Below are 19,011 nucleotides of genomic sequence, written 5' to 3'. Positions count from 1 at the left end.
CAGATGCCAAGCTAGGTGAAGGGGTCAAAGGTCGACCTTCTCGGTTCTCTCTTTTCCTTTGTAGCTCCTTAAACCCAGTAGATGCTTTATTGTCCATCTCCTTTAGCAAGTTGGTCCCCAGACCTAAGCCACTTCAGATATTTTCACTTCAGCAACCTGTTTTGGAACACAATGTTCCTGTTTGTATCAACAAACTCACAGTTCAACAAGAGATGTCAGGATTATGAAAAAAAAGTGGTTTGTTTGGGAACAGAACCTTCTTATTTAAAGCAACAATTTAACCAGCCCCAAACAATACTAAGCAAAATGTTAAGCAAAACCTTTTGGGTCAAACCAACCTCCCAGTGACTCAAACACAAAGCGTTCTAACTCACAATAACAATTCACTAAAGTACATTCTCCAGCTAGAAAGGTCCAACCTCACTGTTCCTTTAAATTCCCTTCAGGTATTCCAAAGTGGAGGAATATAGAGATTCCAACAATTATAATCCAGGGCTGGATGCCCAAAAAACACAACCCCCCCCCCAAAGGACAAAAACAAAACCCAAAGGAAAAATTGAGAGCGAGGCAAGGATCTCCTTCAGCCAGCCAGCTTTTTATAATCCAACAAAATCCATTAAAAAAACAGGGAAAAGATGCTAATAGCCAAGAGCCTCCAGTATTTTTATAATCCACTTAAAGGCTTGGGAACTTCACAGTTAATCTTTTCAAAGTCAACCCGATAGTTATTTTGGTAATCCACTGAAGTGTCAAGCCTGCATATTTCTGTAACATAATGGTTCCTTCGACAAGGAGCACATCACCCATCCTCCACTGCTCCCCCTTCCTTTACTATCTTTGGGCAAGTAATAAATCCATCTGGCCCAAGGATGTTTACGCTACAGCCTGGCTGATACCACTTTCATGCTGCTTCTCTCCCCAGGTTCACACAGACAGTCTTATCTGAGCTGAAAGAAGTGTGAGAAAGGGAGATTTTTTTAATAGCCTAAATTCCTTAGCAGTAAAAGAGATAGTAGTAACCTCTGAACCCATGACTCAAGCTGCATCTCTATGATACCCTTTGAAGTTATCCTATATAGCAACTATGTAACACTGTGTGCCTCATTACTTCCAAGACTTGTGACCTTGGTAAAGCTTCTGAGTTTCTTAAATAAAGCAACTTTTGATTAAATAACAAAAGGCTGTTTATTGGGAAATATCAATGCTTGACACCGGATAGCTCCACAGGTATATAATTAAGACCAACAAAGTTTTATTCAGGATGGGTGCCTTCCTTTCAACACAGCCGTGGCAAATCTTTATATCTTTAAGACCAGAGAAGTTTTATTCCAAAACTGAGTCCTCGAATCGATACAGAGTAACTCCCAAAGTCATTCGCTGGAATTGCAGATTTAAATCAAAGGCTATACAGCCCAGTATGCTTGCCAGACTTTTAAACTCCTTATGCATCCACCGCAGCTCCACACACACCAGAAAATGAGAGGTTGCGTGGAGAAACAAGACAAATCAGGTCCATGTAAGCCAGTTAGATAGCATACATGCTAGGGTTACTGATAAGTAGCAAAATCCTTAAGGCACTGAGTCATAAACACAAGCTCCAACTTCTAGGCAAGTCTTTGGAAGGCCTCAGAAGCAGGAAAGAGGGAGCTGGGGGATTCCCCCCCCCTTCTCCCTTAATGATTGCCTCTTCTCTTTGCCTCTTAAGTTGCCCACTCTCTGAATCCCAACACCGCAACAATCCAACTTAAAAAGTAAATAAAAATGTAGAAAGGCACTTACAATCTGCTTGTCAAAGAGAAGTAGATCAAACAGGCATTTAAAGTTGAAGTTGAAAGAAAAGAAGAAAGCCGGTGTTCAACTCTGATGCTATTTAAAATGGCAATCGGGGTAGCGAGGCTTGCAGCTACAGCGGGCTTGGGATACAGCTGCCGCAATTATTCCTGCTCCACGCTGTCAAGCGGCCAGCCTTCCCAGATCCTCCCTGGATCCAGGAATTGAGCCCCCAACACTGAGGAGCCCCTCTGCTGCCCGATTGGTGAGGGATTCTTGGGAGCCTTCCCAGCTCGCTCACCACCTTGGGTCGCAGAAACCAGAAGTCAAGAAATACATTTTGAATGATCCCAGTGGCTGGGAGGAGGCATCATTAATGAAAGATTAGTTTCTCGCCTGCAAAAGATGCATTATTTATATAGCTGTGACATATTGCATGGAGCAGAATCTGTCAGATAACAAGAAAGTATAAAACACTGGTGTTCAGCATAACTGATGTACATAGTCATGTGAAATTCAGACAAAGTCACATTGATTAGTGTTATACAACGGGTGCGCTGCCAAGTCTCAAAATGCTACATTATTTCTAGGATATGGTACTTGGCTGGTTTTAACTTCTGGAAAATGTCTGGATCTTTCACTCTTTCACAGACATACCCTGTTTGCTGCTCTACTGAAATTCAGTAAATAACCTCTGCATTACAAAGTAAAGCCTCTGACTTATTTGTTGTATGCACAAAATCTGAGCCAGAGGCTAACAGACAATGATCATAATACTGATACTAATATCTGTATAGATTCATTGTGACATTTTCTATAGTGTCTTTTGGAAAGTTCTTCTAAAAAAGTATCTTTATGTTAAAAATTCTTTTATTCTGTAATATATTTGGTTTTTTTCAAATGGAATGAGTACTTTTCTAAGTACTTTTAGATCAAGAGTAATAATACACAAAGAATGCTGTCTTTTCTTAAAATTGATATCACATTATGCAACAAAACTAAGATTCTTTGTTATTCATCTTAAGGTAAAATTCACCTCATTTATGTAAAATATCATTGAGAATATCATTTATTTTCCCAAACCATGGAAATCTTTAAACCACCATTGTTGTGGAATTACATCGTTATCCAGGGATCATTTTGTAGAAAAAGCCCAGCAGGAACTCATTTGCATATTGGGCCACACACCCTGACATCACCATTGTTTCACACAGGGCTTTTTGTAGAAAAAACCCAGCAGGAATTCATTTGCATATTAGGCCACACACCCCTGCCACCAAGCCAGCCGGAAGTGTATTCCTGTCATTATCTGTTGTCCATGGATACAAAGGTTCCATTTCATTAACCAAGGATTATTCTCCTTATACCTAGAAGCTTCTCCCTGCACAAAGAGCCTCACTCCAGTAGAATAGGCATGTTCTATCAGCAGAAGGCTTCTCACATGAGAATAAAGTTCCGCTGATCGCAAAATAGAACCTTTGGTTCCAATCCTTAGAAGACATTAATGATCTTCCATATAAAGTAATTCATGAGATGAAAACTGCATAAGGTGTCTGAGTTCCTTCTCTAGTTTTGGAAATATCTAAAAGATAGAATGTGTAGGTAAGCTGTGTCTGCTCTGGAGAAAGTATTTGTATTAGATAAACCCTTATTTCCCCATTTGTCCCATAACTTGTGGTGAAGGCTGCAGTGAAGGCTGGCAATATGAGAACAAACCCCATAGTACACATTAATCTTTGCCAGCTGAAATGGTAAACAAACATGACAGTGAATCGAACACTGCTCCAGCCGTGTTTTTCCTCTCACCATACTGCATGTATAGTGCCTTCTCTTTTTTCATCTTTGATATTGCCACATATACATTCATGCAATTACCTGCTCCTATGTCAACTTTTCTTTAGGGACACTTTAAAAAATGCAAAAACTCTTCAGGGGTTGGAAGGGAGATTTCTGGGTGACATCAGATAACAACTTACTTCTGCTTCAGAGTAGCTAGGCAGGTCTTATTTCAGAGCAGAACTCCAGAGGAGTGGGTGTATGTTTAAATATTAGACAGTTGTGAGGCAAAGATGTCAGTAGCTGCAAAATGGGTTACACTCTCACTGTCCACTCCATTGTGTGTAAGAGGAGTGAATCAGTTCACCCAGCCTAATAACTTCATAGCTATCCATTCCAATCTCATCAGAGCAGAATATTGGTAAGAATAATTGGTCCTCAAAGTACCTCACATGATTATTTGTTACAGCAACCCTGTAAGATGAGCTTGTGTATCTCCACTTTATTCAGGAGAGAGGAGAATCTGAGGCTGAGACAGAGTTTCTTGTCTGACTGTCCAGTAACTTTATGACTGAGCTGAGATTTGAACAGGCGTTATGATGTTCTGAACTTCAACAGTACAACCAAATAGCTCCAATAATAATTTGCTAGTTGTTCGATTCTTATGTGTATCTAATTCTCAGGTCTGGGGGGAGGATTCTAATGTGGATAATTATATACTGGTCACATATGTCACTATTATTGGTTATGTCTGCATGCAGTTCAAGACTATAGTGAATCTCCCTTTGGAAATCTTTCATTGTTCAGGTGCCATCAAGATGGAGCCTCCCTCTCCACCATACTTCTCAGAAAAAGTTCATCTATACAATAAAGCTCATGAAGAAGCTTCCAATTCTCTAATGGCTATTGAATGCAGGGTGTGTGGAGACAAAGCATCTGGGTTCCATTATGGAGTGCATGCATGTGAAGGCTGCAAGGTAGGGTGGTCCAAAGTATTATGCTTCATTGAAAAAAGTATTTGCTGCTGTTTCAGATCTCTTATTCCATTCCTGTTTTCAGAAATGCTTAAGCATCATGCTTGTAGTCATTTGATATTACTAGAATAGGGAGCCTTTACTTGGAACATCTGTTATCTGCCATTTTCACTTGAAATTTGTCATCTCTGATAACTAATTTGATGCCCCACTTCAACTTCCATTCCTCAGAGGCAAAATTTTCCCTCCATTTTTCTTTCTCTTTACTGACTTAGTCACCCTAATAATGTGTTTTCTTCTTTGCTGAAGAACTCTGGCTGTCCCACCCTGTTACAGTATGATCTTTTGGCTGTTGGCTCAGCCCAGGAACCTGAGAGAAGGCTCAGGAGCCTGCTTTAACTTTAAAAACTTAAATGACACTCAAGGCATTGAAAATCAAAAATAAAATATTTTATTTAACACAGAGGGGAAATGTCAGGTGAAATCAGGGGTTGAAAATTTCTGAGGTAAAATGAGTTCTTATGTTTCAGGCAAATGAGAGTTTCTTAAGCTACTCACAGTTACTTAAATCTTTATGTTGAGAGGCTTTTGTTCCATTGTTCCAGTACACTTTGAGTATTCTCTGACTCTTTTGGTTTCCAGAAGCTTGGTACACTTTTTCTAGTACCCAGTTCTCTTCTCTGGAAACACCAGTACTTGTCTTGAGTTTTTAACTGACTCTGAAGGTCTCCAAAGGCAATTTCTAACCACATTAGACCAGGGATCTCTCCACTCTTCAGAATTAACTCCCTATTAGACTGGTAGGGAATTTTCTTCTCTCTCTAGAAAAGCTATCCTTTTCCTTGGCCCAAATGGGAGTCTTCACCTACTTCCCAAACTTCCTTGCCAACTTTCCCCCAGTTCTCCTGTCTGTACTAAACTGCTCTGTCACGGCTGTATTCTGAAACTGTCAGTACTTGACTCTTCTCAGCTATGGCTGAAATCAGACTGAATTCTCCTTAGCATCCTATTCGGAAGTCTTTCTCTGCTCAGCTGATGCTAATCAATCAGATCTCTTGGTTCAGTCTGTCACTCAAGGCTCTCTGGCTCTGAGAAGAATTAACCCTTCACAGTCCTTTATCTGTTTACACAGCACTTGTAAGCTTTTAAAAGTGCAGTCCATCACAGCTAACAGTTATATGATAGTCAGAAAAGTTCTTTGCTAAAAGTCTGCCTGCTCTACAACTAATTTCAGTTGGGAAGGCAATGTCTAAATCCACAAGTGCCCATAAGTTTTTTTATTTGCTCGGTTCCACAAAGCAAAATAAGAGAATCAAGCAAATTGAATTGTATTGGTCTAAATTGTATTGGGCAAATACCTTTTCAAGACTGTAGGTAAGAGATTTTTCCACGCAGTCATGGCACATGACATAAATAGAAAGGTATTTCCCACCAGACTTCAAAAAAAGCTGTTCAGGCTACACTGGTTCCTTTGCAGTCTTCCTCTCAAGATACAGATACAAGATACCAATAACCAGGGCTTTTTTTGTAGCAGGAACTCCTTTACATATTAGGCCACACACCCCTGGTGTAGCCAATCCTCCTGGAGCTTACAGTAGGCCCTGTACCAAGAGCCCTGTAAGCTCTTGTAGGATTGGCTACATTAGGGTTATGTGGCCTAATATGCAAAGGAGTTCCTGCTACAAAAAAAACCCCTGCCAATAACTCTGGTGAAGTGTGCATGCACACAAAAGCTTATAACCAGAATTAAACTTTTTTGGTCTTAAAGGTCCTACTGGACTCAAACTTTGTTCTTTTTAGAGCATTCAATTCATAATGTTTTTCAGTAGCTATAATTTGGCAACATTATTTTCCCCAGTAATACTTATGAAATTAGTTTTGCAATGCTATAACAAGCAGAAAATGTTTCCACACAACAGCCTTTCTTTTTGTATTATTCAGTCTAAAGCATATTTGTTAGATATGGTGTTATTAAAGTATAAGCATAAACACCAGGAAATAAATTCCATGAAATCAATGTGACTTGCTTCTAAATAACTGAATTGATGATTTATAGTTCATAAATGTATGTTCTGAGGTATTGTATTGTCCAATATGATTCTAAAATGAAAAGAGAACCAGCCCTTGCATTTTGTGACACAGAAGTTAAAAGCAAGTTTCTATGATATAATAGACCATAGATGTGTCAGGGAACAATGGAAAATTCTTTTGAGATTACTATTTCTAACTATTTCTTTATTCTTATTGAAGGGTTTCTTTCGAAGAACTATTCGGTTAAAGTTAATATATGACAGGTGTGATCTCAACTGTCGAATTCATAAGAAAAGCAGAAATAAATGTCAGTACTGTAGATTCCAGAAATGCCTTGCTGTTGGAATGTCACATAATGGTGAGCATGTTTCTATCATCTGTATTTCTTATAGATGCCACATATAATAGCTTGGTACTATTAGTTATTTGATTGTTGCAGCTAAGGATTGCTTTGGTGTAATGGGGCAGCATCTGCAACTGGAAAAATTAGACAAGATAGGGCTAATTCTGATAAATTTATTGGTCTTAAAAGTGCCACTGGGCTCAAAATCTGTTCTGCTATTTCAGACCTACACAACTGTCCACCAAGATTGTACCCATTTACCTACCTTCCATGAGTGCCTATCCTAGTTTCAGACAATGAGGTGTTGTTCATCTAATTATAAACTATGCCACAGAGGATATGATCAATAGACCTACAAGATGTAACAAGGGACAGATGGGGGCGTTTCTCTTCAAATCTGAAGGGAATCTCAGGTTTGCAGAAAAATCTTAAATCTTAAATGAAAACTACACCAGGGAATTAAAAGATCCCCAAAATAACACAAACAATGCATGCAGCTTAAAGAAACTCAGGGCTTTTTTGAGCAGGAACACAGTTCTGACTGGCTTGGTGTTGGGCATATGGCCTAATATGCAAATGAATTCCTGTAGGCCTTTTTCTGCAAAAAACCTGTGTGGAACAATGGTGATGTCAGGGGTGTGTTGCCTAATAGAATCATAGAGTTAGAAGGGACCTCCAGTGTCATCTAGTCCAACCCCCTGCACAATGTAGGAAACCCACAAATACCTACACCAAATTCACAGGATCTTCATCGCTGTCAGATGGCCATCTAGCCTCTGTTTAAAAACCTCCAAGGAGAGCCCACCATGTCCCAAGGAAGCCTGTTCCACTGAGGAATCACTCTAACGGTCAGGAACTTCTTCCTAATGTTGAGCCAGAAACTCTTTTGATTTAATTTCAACCCACTGGTTCTGGTCCTACTTTCTGAGGCCATAGAAAACAATTCCACACCATCCTCTATATGGGAGCCCTTCAAGTACTTGAAGATGGTGATACTTCTGTTGATACAGCCCAAAATAACATTTGCCTTTTTAGCTACCGCATCACACTGTTGACACATGTTCAGCATATGATCCACTAAGACCCCTAGATCCTTTCCGCACATACTACTACTAAGACAAGTCTCCCCCATCCTATAACTATGCATGGGATTTTTCCTACTGAAATACAGAACTTTACATTTCTCCCTGTTAAAATTCATTTTATTGGTTTTAGCCCAGTTTTCCAGCCTGTCAAGATCATCCTGTATCCTGTTTTTGTCTTCTACTGTATTTGCAACCCATCCCAATTAGTATCATCAGCAAATTTAATAAGCATTCCCTCTATTCCTTAATCCAAATCATTTATAAAGATGTTGAACAAAACAGGTCTCAGGACACATCCTTGAGGCATTCCACTTGTCACTCCTCTCCAAGAGGATGACAAACCATTCACAAGCACTCTTTGGGTGTGATCTGTCAACCAGTTACAGATCCAACTAACGGTAACAGGATCCAAACCACATTTTACCAACTTGTCAACAAGGATAATATGTGGAACCTTATCAAAAGCCTTACTGAAATCAAGATAAACGTCTACAGCATTCTCCTGATCCAAGAAGGTAGTCACTTTCTCAAAAAAAGAGATCAGGTTAGTTTGACATGACTTGTTCTTGAGAAACCCATTCTGGCTCTTAGTAATCACATCCATTCTTTCTAAATGTTCCAGGACCGACTGATGATTTGTTCCAAAACTTTTCCAGGTATAGATGTCAAGCTGACGGGTCGGTAGTTACCCGGATCCTCTTTTTTCCCCTTCTTGAAGATGGGGACAACATTTGCCCGCCTCCAGTCTTCTGGCACCTCTCCTGTTCTCCAAGAATTCTCAAAAATAATAGCCAGAGGCTCAGAAATTATATCCGCAAGCTCTTTTAGAACCCTAGGACGCAGTTCATCTGGCCCTGAGGATTTAGTTTCATTTAAAGAAACTAGGTGTTTATGTACTGCCCCTATGCTGATCCTAGGTTGAAACTTCATACCCTTCTTATATGTTCTGTTTTTGCCGTGTTGAGCACCGTTTCCCTCAGAAGAGAAGACTGAGGAAATATGCAAATAGGTTTCTGCAGGACTTTTTCTACAAAAAAAGCCCTGAAGAACCTAATGCCCATTAAATTGTCAGTGGCCATGACAGATGTTGTTAGGCAACCAGATGTTGCTAGGCTGAAACTTTTGAGCCTTGATTATTATGACTTGGATGCCCAAATAGCCCTGGAAATGTTGCCATACCTGTCCCCTGTCATGTCCCCAGGTGAAGGAAGCCTCACTGAGGGCAGAGATTTGTGAACGTATATGTGACAGAATCGAAGGGTTAATGGAGAAGCTGAGGACTCAGAGAGCCCTGAGTCAGAGCATTGCTGGAGGGTCTAGTGGACATAATATATAGCAAATGTTATTCCTACAAGATACAAACTAGCCTCTGTACATACATCTCATCCCCCATTTAAAGCCTATTTTGTAAATAAAGAACTATAGTTTGCTGTTACGTTCTCTGGTGCCTGTGTGATTGGGAAAGACTTCAAATCTGCAGTGGTCCCCTGTTCATCTATCGTATCAGACCCCCGAAGAGACTAACGTATATTTAGCTGCCCTCGCTGAGGCAGGAGGCGATAGGCTGGCATCGCCATAGCAGGGTGTGATGGTATATTAGATACACACAGGGCTTTTTTTGTAGCAGGAACTCCTTTGCCTATTAGGCCACACACCCCTGATGTAGCCAATCTTCCTGGAGCTTACAATAGGCCCTGTACTAAAAGCTCTGTAAGCTCTTGGAGGACTGGCTACATCAGGGTATGTGTGGCCTAATACACAAAATAGTTCCTGCTACAAAAAAGCCCTGGATACACATAATTATTATTGTTCTAGGACCACAGATCTAAGGATGTGTGAGAAGCTTAGACAAGGGGCAAGTAGGAATGCTAAAAGGTAGAAATATTCTGCTACAAAGGAGAAGATAGCACATATGGGAGTTTGATATCAACTAGTGGCACTAGTTTGGACCTCTGGTACCACATAACTTCTGCACCAGGAGGATTAAGGACTGTGATGTTTAATGTCCTGGTTGTTTCTGCCTTCATTCCCCTCTTTGACCAATAGCCATGATAGCATTTGGAGCCACTGTCTGATACAAGCCTTATGGCTTGACCTTCATGTAGGGGTCCCATTCCCCAAGAGATGGGGATGGTGGATTCCCTGCTTCCATTGTTGGCTGCCAAAGTAGCAGTGGGGGGGGGGGGGGGGGAATCCCAGCAGCGTTTCATATGGTACTATGTGGGTTCTGTTAAAAAAAAAATGGAAGTGACATGTGGTACCTCTAGGAATTGCTGGAAACTGATTCTAGAGTTATCTATAATTATCACTTCTGGTTTTTTACCAGCCACAGCCAACATCATGGCCTCCCCCCATATTCTTACCCACAACTCTTTCACCTGGCAACCCTAGCTTCACGGCCCCTGATATTCCCTTCTGAAAACGTGCACAAAATTAACTTCTGTGGCAAAGATTAAAGAGACAAGATTTAACTTTTTAGATAACATTTCTAGAGTTGTCAAAATGAATCATTTTTGTGAAAACATTTTTAGTTTCACACCCACACACATATGAAAGTATCTTCTTTCAGCAATTTGGAAAGAAATACAAATAGGGATAAAAGTATTTACATTGTGTGAAATAAAGAAAGAGGAACAGGTCTCTATGTTGCCAAGGCAACCAAAGCTTCTTGTCCTCCTGCACTGTGCTGTGGCCATTTCATCCCTTGCCTTTACAGCACAATTCAGCTAAATAGAAAATACATCCCACTTTACTTGCTTTGTTTACTTACAGTCCCCCCTCCCATCTCTTCCTCTGACAGCCACTGTTTCTTCCCCACCTTTCTGATACACCTTCCCTCTTTTATGTTGCTTCTTTTTTTTTTGCCTTACCTGTTCCCCCCTCTCCAGTTTCACTCTTCCAATTCCATCCCATCTTATCCCTTTCAGTTTATTTCCCCTCCCCCAGTATTGCTACTAACTGAGGCTGAGAATTCACAGCAAAGTTGAAAAGTAAGATCAGTGTTGTTCTAACTTTAAACAAATATGTCTTTACTCTACTTGTATGTATTTCTCAACATATATTATTATTTCCTTCTCTAATTTCACTGTTGGGCAATAATCAAATTGAGTAGGATGGGTGTATCAGCATAGGAAAGAAACAAAGTATTGACAGGATCTTTTTTTTAGTCTATCCTCGATTTTATACTAAATTTATATGTTTATAGTTTAAAATGGCATTTCCTTTTATAATAATTGTATTACCTCTGTAGTGTATCGGCAGCCACAAGCGCCATGCGCAGAGGCGACTGGGCCGTCCCAGGCGCCTCCAGCGCGGGGCGCGTAATCCCCGCCAATCAACAGCTGCGGCGGGAAGTTCAACAGGTCCGGATTGGCCCAACCTGTCCAGTAGGCTGTACCGGAGATTGTACATAAGCGGGACCCGGCCCGCGTGTTCGCTTTCTTGCAACGTGCTCCTAATAAACTATGTTGCCCTACTCTCGTCTCCGCTTCGAGTACGTTACACTGGCGACGAGGATGGGATTCTAGCCTCATCAGCTACATCGGAGACCAAGGGCATCACCCAGCTACAACCGCCGCCGCAGCCACCATGGCCAGCCAGGGCAGAACCACCGGTCACGTTGAGCCGTTCGACCCCGCGAATCCAGAGGCCTGGGAGTCCTACCTGGAACGGGTCGAATGTTACCTGAGGGCCAACAAAGTCACGGAGGACAGCATGAAGAGGGACGTTCTCCTGAGCGTCTGCGGGGCGGCCACATTCGAGATCGCCAAAGGTCTCACGTCCCTCGTCCGCCTCACGGAGAAGTCCTTCGCGGAGATCAGCAGACTCCTCACCGGCCACTTCTTGCCTCAGCCTTCACGCGTGGCCCGTCGGTTCCTGTTCCACAGGAGGGACCAGGCTGCGGGAGAGTTGGCCGCCGACTACTTGGCGGCCCTCCACAGGATCGCCGGGAACTGCAACTTCCCCCAGCTGGAAGACACCCTGGCCGATCGCTTCACGTGGGGCCTCCGCGACGAGAGGCTCCAGCAGAAGCTCTTCGCCAAGGAAGAGCTCACCCTCCAGAGCGCCTTCAACGAAGCCGTGGCGTTTGAGAGGACCTCCAGGACCTTTCCCAAGGCCCGGACAGAAGCCGTCCACCACGAGGAGCTGGACCACGACCGCCCAAAGGAGGGAGAGGCCCACCAGCTGCGCCGCCCAGCCGGGCAACCCAGCAGAGCAGCCCAACCGCCCCGAGCGTCCGAACAACCCCCAGCGGCCCCTGCCACCAAGCCCCTGCCACCAAGTGCGCCAGCTGCGGCGACCCACACGACCGGAGGGACTGCCAGTACCGGACCTGGGACTGCCGGAGCTGCGGAAAGACCGGCCACATTGCACGAGCTTGCCGAGCCAAGCCCAACCGCCAGAAGCCGACCACGCATCGCGAGTCGGCGGAGTTCCACACCGCAGACTCCACAACCCCGCAGGTACTGAACTTGCCCCTCAACACCCCCGGCAAAATTAAACTGGCGGTCCTCATAGAAGGGAACCCCTGCCAAATGGAGGTGGACTCAGGTTCCTCCCTTTCCATCATAGCCGAGGAAACCCTGAGGAAACTGTGCCTCGGCCAGTGGCTTCGACTACGGCCGGCGGACTTAACACTCTGGGACTTCCAGAAGAATCCGGTGCAAATCGCGGGGTGGGCCCGGGTGCAAGTCGAGCGGGGGTCCTTCTGCAGCCCACTAGACATCCTGGTGGTAAAGCGCCAGCTGACCACCCTGCTAGGACTGGCATGGTTCAAAACCTTGGGGATCTGCGTGGAGGGGGTGGAGCAAACCCTAACGCCCAGGGGGTTCGGGGAAATATGCCGAGAGTTCCTGGACGTGTTCGATGGGTCTCTAGGGAGCTACAAAGGGCCGGCCATTTCCCTACCACTAGGCCCCACGGTCAGGCCGATTAGGTTCAAGGCGAGGAGGGTCCCGTTCGCCTTGAAGCCTAAAATAGAGGCAGAGCTAGACCGCCTCACGGCCCAAGGTGTCCTAGAGCTGGTGGACTACGCCACCTGGGAAACCCCCATCGTAACCCCCATCAAGCCAAACGGGGAGGTGCGGATCTGTGCCGATTATAAATGCACCATTAATAAGGCACTACAGGACAACCCCTACCCAGTGCCGGTGGTGAGCCACGTCCTGGCCGCCCTAGCGGGATCTAAGATATTTGGGAAGCTAGACCTGGCACAGGCCTACCAGCAGCTCCCAGTAGACAACAAGACGGCGGAGGCCCAAACGATCGTGACGCACAGGGGGGCCTTCCGGGTGAAGAGGCTACAGTTTGGGGTTAGCGTCGCTCCGGGGATTTTCCAGAGTATAATGGACGCTCTCCTTAAAGGGATCCCAGGAGTCCAGCCGTTCTTCGATGACGTTTTAGTCGCCGCCCCGGACCCCGAAGAATTCGGCAACTGCCTTCGAGAGGTGCTCCGCCGGTTCCAGGCAGCGGGGCTCAAGGTTAAGAGGGAGAAATGCTTGCTGGGGGTCCCACGGGTGGAGTTCCTGTGGTTCGCCGTCGACGCGGCAGGAATCCACCCAACGGAAGAAAAGACCCGAGCCATCGTGCAAGCCCCGGCCCTCACGTGTAAAGCGGAGCTACAAAGCTTCTTGGGGGTGCTCAACTTTTACCATTCATTCCTCCCCCACAAGGCAGCCCTGGCAGAGCCCCTTCACCGGCTGCTGGACAAAAAAGCCCCTTGGGTTTGGGGCAAACGACAGGCCGCCGCGTTTCAGGCGGTCAAGGACGTCCTGGTGTCCAATGCGGTGCTCCACCATTTTGACGAGGGCCTCCCCGTCATCCTGGCCTGCGATGCGTCGCCTTATGGGGTGGGAGCAGTCCTGGGGAACCAGCTTCCGGATGGGAGGGAGGTACCGGTCGCTTACTACTCCCGCACAATCACTCCAGCCGAGCGCAACTACGCGCAGATAGATAAGGAGGCTCTGGCAATCGTGGCGGGGGTCCACAAGTTCCATGAGTATTTATACGGGAGAAGGTTCACCATTGCCACGGACCACAAGCCCCTCTTAGGTCTACTGGCCCCAGACCGACAAACCCCCCAAATACTCTCACAGCGCGTGTTGAGGTGGAACCAATTCCTCAACTCATACACGTACACACTGGTCCACCGGGCCGGCAAGGCTATGGGTCACGCGGACGCGCTCAGCCGTTTGCCGCTTCCTGAAACGGGTCCAGACCCCGCCCCCGTACACCAGGTCATGCTGATGGAGAGCCTTCCGGAGCAGCCCCTCCACGCAGCGGAGGTAGCCAAGGCCACACAGAAACACAAGACACTGGCGCGGGTGCTCGACTGGGTGGTGAGGGGCTGGCCAGAAGGGAACATGGGGGAAGAATTCAAGCCATATAAGACCAGGCGGGAGGAACTAGCAGCCCACAAAGGGTGCCTATTATGGGGAAGCAGGGTGGTGGTCCCGCCCCCGCTGCAGAAGCGGGTCCTGGAATCCCTACACAATACCCATCCCGGCATAGTCCAAATGAAGCGTTAGCCAGGAGCTACGTCTGGTGGCCGGGGATGGACGGGGAGATTGAGACCTGGGTTCGGAGGTGCCAGACATGCCAGGAAACGCGGCCCAAGCCTCCCAGCGCCCCCGCGATACGGTGGGAGTCTACCAGGAAGCCATGGTCGAGACTCCACCTCGACTTCGCGGGGCCATTCCAGGGGCAGATCTTCATGATAATCGTGGACGCCTACACCAAATGGCTGGAGGTCATTCCCGTAGGGTCCACCTCATCAGCCGCCGCAATCAAAGCGCTGCGCAGGGTCTTATGTACACACAGTATCCCGGACACCATAGTCTCCGATAACGGGACCGCGTTCACCTCAGCCGACTTCCAGGCGTTCCTCCAGCGATATCTGATTAGGCACATAAGGTCGGCCCCCTTCCACCCGGCCACCAACGGCCAGGCAGAGCGGATGGTCCGCACAACAAAAGAAGCCCTGAGCCGAATTGTACAGGGCGACTGGGACCACAGGTTGGCCGCGTTCCTCTTCGATAATCGGATCGCACCCAACCCGGTCACAGGGGTTAGTCCGGCAGAGCTCCTCATGGGGCGCAAGCTCATAACCCGACTGGACAGACTACATCCCGACCGGGCTTCAGATACCCGCGAGAGTCCAGAGGTCCGGGACGCAGCCAGAAGTTTCTTTGCGGGCGATCACGTATACGCCCGGAACTATGCGAGGGGCCCCAACTGGGTGGCGGGCCGAGTGCTACGAGTAACTGGGTCCCACCACTATGATATATCCACGGAGGGGGGCCAAGTATTACGGTGGCACATAGACCAGTTGCGCCGCCGCACGCTACCAGAGGAACCAGCAGACACTGAGGGGGAGAGAGCAGGGGTGGAGCCGACTGGAGACCGATCAGAGGACGCGGCCCCAACACCAGTTATACCCCCGCTAGAAGCGCCGGGGCCAACAGAGCCCGAGGGACCAGCAGAACCAGACCCGCAGCCCCCGTCGGCACCACGATCCACAGACGCACCGACAGCGGCGACCGCGCCCCCTCCACAGGACCTCCCCAGACGGTCCACCAGGGATCGCCGGCCTCCCGCGTATCTTAAAGACTATGTTCATTAACCAGGGGGGGAGGGGTGTAGTGTATCGGCAGCCACAAGCGCCATGCGCAGAGGCGACTGGGCCGTCCCAGGCGCCTCCAGCGCGGGGCGCGTAATCCCCGCCAATCAACAGCTGCAGCGGGAAGTTCAACAGGTCCGGATTGGCCCGACCTGTCCAGTAGGCTGTACCGGAGATTGTACATAAGCGGGACCCGGCCCGTGTGTCCTAATAAACTATGTTGCCCTACTCTCGTCTCCACTCCGAGTACGTTACAACCTCCTACTTCCTGTTACCTGGATTCCTATGAACAAATGCCTAATAAAAGTTTCAGTAATCAGTACTTTGTGAACCCAGCATGTCTGGGATTACTCATAGAGGAAGAAGAACCAGTGGCTAAGGAGATGGGAAACATAGTGGCTGTGAGCAATCATGAAGAAAGGGGAAAGAATATATTTGGTGTTTTTTCTTTCTCCAGGGAGTATTTGGTATCTCTCAAAATCTTGCTTTTTATGCAGGAATGTTTTGTGCCCAGATTTCAGCACAACTCTTTTTTTGTTTTACATTTTATGTTGTATCTATTTACCTATCATCATAATAAATGAATTTCCCTCTAAATATAAAATCCTGCTTAGCTCTTCAACTATGAGTTCATACTTATGCTAAGCAATCAGGGGAACCTTTGGCAAATTGCCCACAACTAAGGGTAGCCAACATCTTTGTGTGGCATGGAGGTCTCCCAGAACTACAACTGATGTCTGCGCTACACAGGAAATGGCAGTTTTGGAGGATAGGTTTTATGACAGCACATCCCTGTTGAGCATCCTTCCCAAATAGTGTTTGCAAATCTTCTGGAATTTCCCAATCTGGAATTAGCAAACCAACACAACTGATAGTGTGGATCTGGAATTCCCTGGTGGGCAGAGAGGCTTAAGTGGGACAGTGGCAAAGTGGTGGAAAGAGGCACAAATTAGCAGACATACATGCATGCTTCTGCCATCCTCTTGCTTCTCTGTTGAAAATCACTCCTTCCCATAACTAGCATTTAAATACACTGCACAGTTTAGGCCTCATGAAATTTGAAAGGTTAATCTTGAATGCTTAATAGTCTGGTTGATTGTACATGACCATTTAGGGCATCCTTGTCTGTATTTTAATGTCATTTTATTAATTGATACAAAACTATTCAGCATCAGGATTCTTGACCGAATGAATTCTAAAGAAGATTCTGTACACTTTCCCTTGGCAAAGCAAAGTGAAAACAGGAATAGGATGTCATAACACAGAGACTTACAGAGTAAAGAATTGCAAACATGAGTGGGAAAATAACTTCTCTGGGGGTTTTGTTGTTCTCTGTATATTAAAGAAGAGTTTATTGATGCCAAAAGAAAATCTTAACTTGGGAATCGGGATGACACTACGAGTGGTAAATTAATAGTTCTGAGAAATATTTTCTCAAATGCAGTTTAAAAAAAAATTGAAGGACAAAAATCATACTTGAAAATATTACTGTTGAATTTCTTACATCCGGACACTCTGTTGAATGCATGTATTAGTGATACATTTTCCCAAATTCAGATGAGCCCTTTGTTTTGTCTTGGGAGGCACAGTGCCTTCCATGAGCTTGCCTGCTGGATCCATGCAACCCTCTATTTTTGTCATGTTGATATCAATCTTTTAAAGAAAATAACTAGACAGAATTCTAGGAGATCCTTGAGGGGTTTTCCCCCGTGTTAAAAAAAAATATCAAATATCAGCAGAATGGAGCAACAATGTGTGTGGGAGGAGGAAGGACTGTAGCCCTTCCACAACCATACCAAAGTTTCATCAATTGAAATTGAGCCACATGCGCTGCCATGTTACTAGCCCTGGAAGAGAAAAAAGAAATGCACCATTTTGGGGGGTTTTCTTCCTTTTTAATAATATGCAGGGGAAGGGCTGGTTTTGTTTGCCAAAGCTGTACAGAGATGAAAGAGTTAACCTTGCTTCCTCCCACACAGCATCCCCAGTCTGTGCTGGGGACCTGTGCAGCTATTAGTTTACTTTAAAAAAATGCTGGCAGGATCAGATCATGGATCTCCCAGTGTGTCATCCAGTGATGCATCTCTTAATTTCTGCCTTTAGTAATGATTTGGCAAATTATATATCAACATTTCATTATTGTTGTAACAAGTGGAGATGCTTTCATTCTTGAGTTATAATTGACAGATATAAAGATTTGCATGAAACATGCACGATTTGTCTCAAAACACAAAAATCAGAATTACTGCCTACAGTGTCCTTGCTACTGGAACGCTTTAAAATAATGAGGATATTACTATACATTTTCCACTAAAGATTGTAGCAAAACTATTCTTATTCCCAAACCCATTAACAGTTTTCAGCACAGCAACATACTTTCTAACCCTTCCCTTCCACAAAAAAAACCCTTGACCATATTTTTCATGAGATAATGTGAGTCTAATGCAATTGTCTCAAACTTCAATGAGCTTATCACAGAGGTATTTCTCATCATATTTTGTATTCACTGTCTGTGACTGGGGAAGGGAAATGGCAGGACAAGCTGCTGCTTGTATTGACCTCCAGCATTTGTGGTTTATGGCACTTATCTAGGATATTCTCAGATTGTTAAAAGTATTATGTGGTTTGCTATGAGTTTATTGCAGGCAGATAGAACAGCATGGTTTTGGGAACATGGGAATTGTCAGTTGTCTGCTGTGATAAGAACTATAAAGCTCTGCTTACATGGAAAAATGCTATTGAAATGAAGGCTATGAATAAGAATGCCACCATACAGATCTTCAGAGAGGCACAGAATAAGTTTTGGTCCAGAACAATACATTGGCCCTGATTTATATGTTACCACCCACAACCAGATGTGGTAGAAAAAGCTGCTGGGTGCCCTTTGCCTCCATGTGACAATGCAAAGAGCCTATGAGTCTGTCCACATCAACATATAATCATGTGAAAAGTATGCTCATAAGATTTTCTTTCTTTTTCAAAGGTTTTAAAGTAGAAATTGTGGCATAAAGATTGTTTTAAATTTAAAAGTTTCTCCCTCAAGAAAATAAACAGTCTCCATCCATCTGATAACACGATAAAGCCCAATTTACTCATTCTTGGAGGCCATTGCCAGCTTATCTTCTGCATGAGGACTATTACTGCTAATGTATGCACCAGAGTTCTTATTGAGAAGTCCCCTCAGTGTACTTTTAGATGGTACTCAGCATACAGAAGCTGGAGAATGAACTTTGTAACTTGTCAAAGTCTGCCAGGACAACTTTTAAATCTGCGTCATCTGAATTTCCCTTTGCATTATTTTATTTTGTTGTTGTTTATATTGTGCTTTCACAATTCCAGAATCTTATGCAGAAGATGACCAAGTACTGTAACAGCTGTAGAAAACCTCCCAAATCACAGAGTAGCTTTCATGTG

The 19,011-nt window shown here is 45.0% G+C and overlaps 1 protein-coding gene across 2 annotated transcripts in view; it reads left to right on the top strand.

Annotated features, from left to right (window-relative positions):
• PPARG (peroxisome proliferator activated receptor gamma) overlaps positions 1 to 19,011 on the top strand; it is a 101,181-nt gene that overhangs the window by 58,841 nt on the left and 23,329 nt on the right. For both annotated transcript variants that reach the window (XM_060239866.1, XM_060239865.1), the window contains exons 3-4: positions 4,354 to 4,523; positions 6,771 to 6,909. In XM_060239866.1, coding sequence (XP_060095849.1) covers positions 4,354 to 4,523; positions 6,771 to 6,909 — 309 coding nt within the window. The remainder of the gene's footprint in view (positions 1 to 4,353; positions 4,524 to 6,770; positions 6,910 to 19,011) is intronic.

Source organism: Heteronotia binoei, chromosome 5 (assembly GCF_032191835.1).
Source record: "Heteronotia binoei isolate CCM8104 ecotype False Entrance Well chromosome 5, APGP_CSIRO_Hbin_v1, whole genome shotgun sequence".
In the NCBI taxonomy this organism is placed as follows: Eukaryota; Metazoa; Chordata; class Lepidosauria; order Squamata; family Gekkonidae; genus Heteronotia; species Heteronotia binoei.
This window is presented reverse-complemented; position numbering and strand designations above follow the sequence as displayed.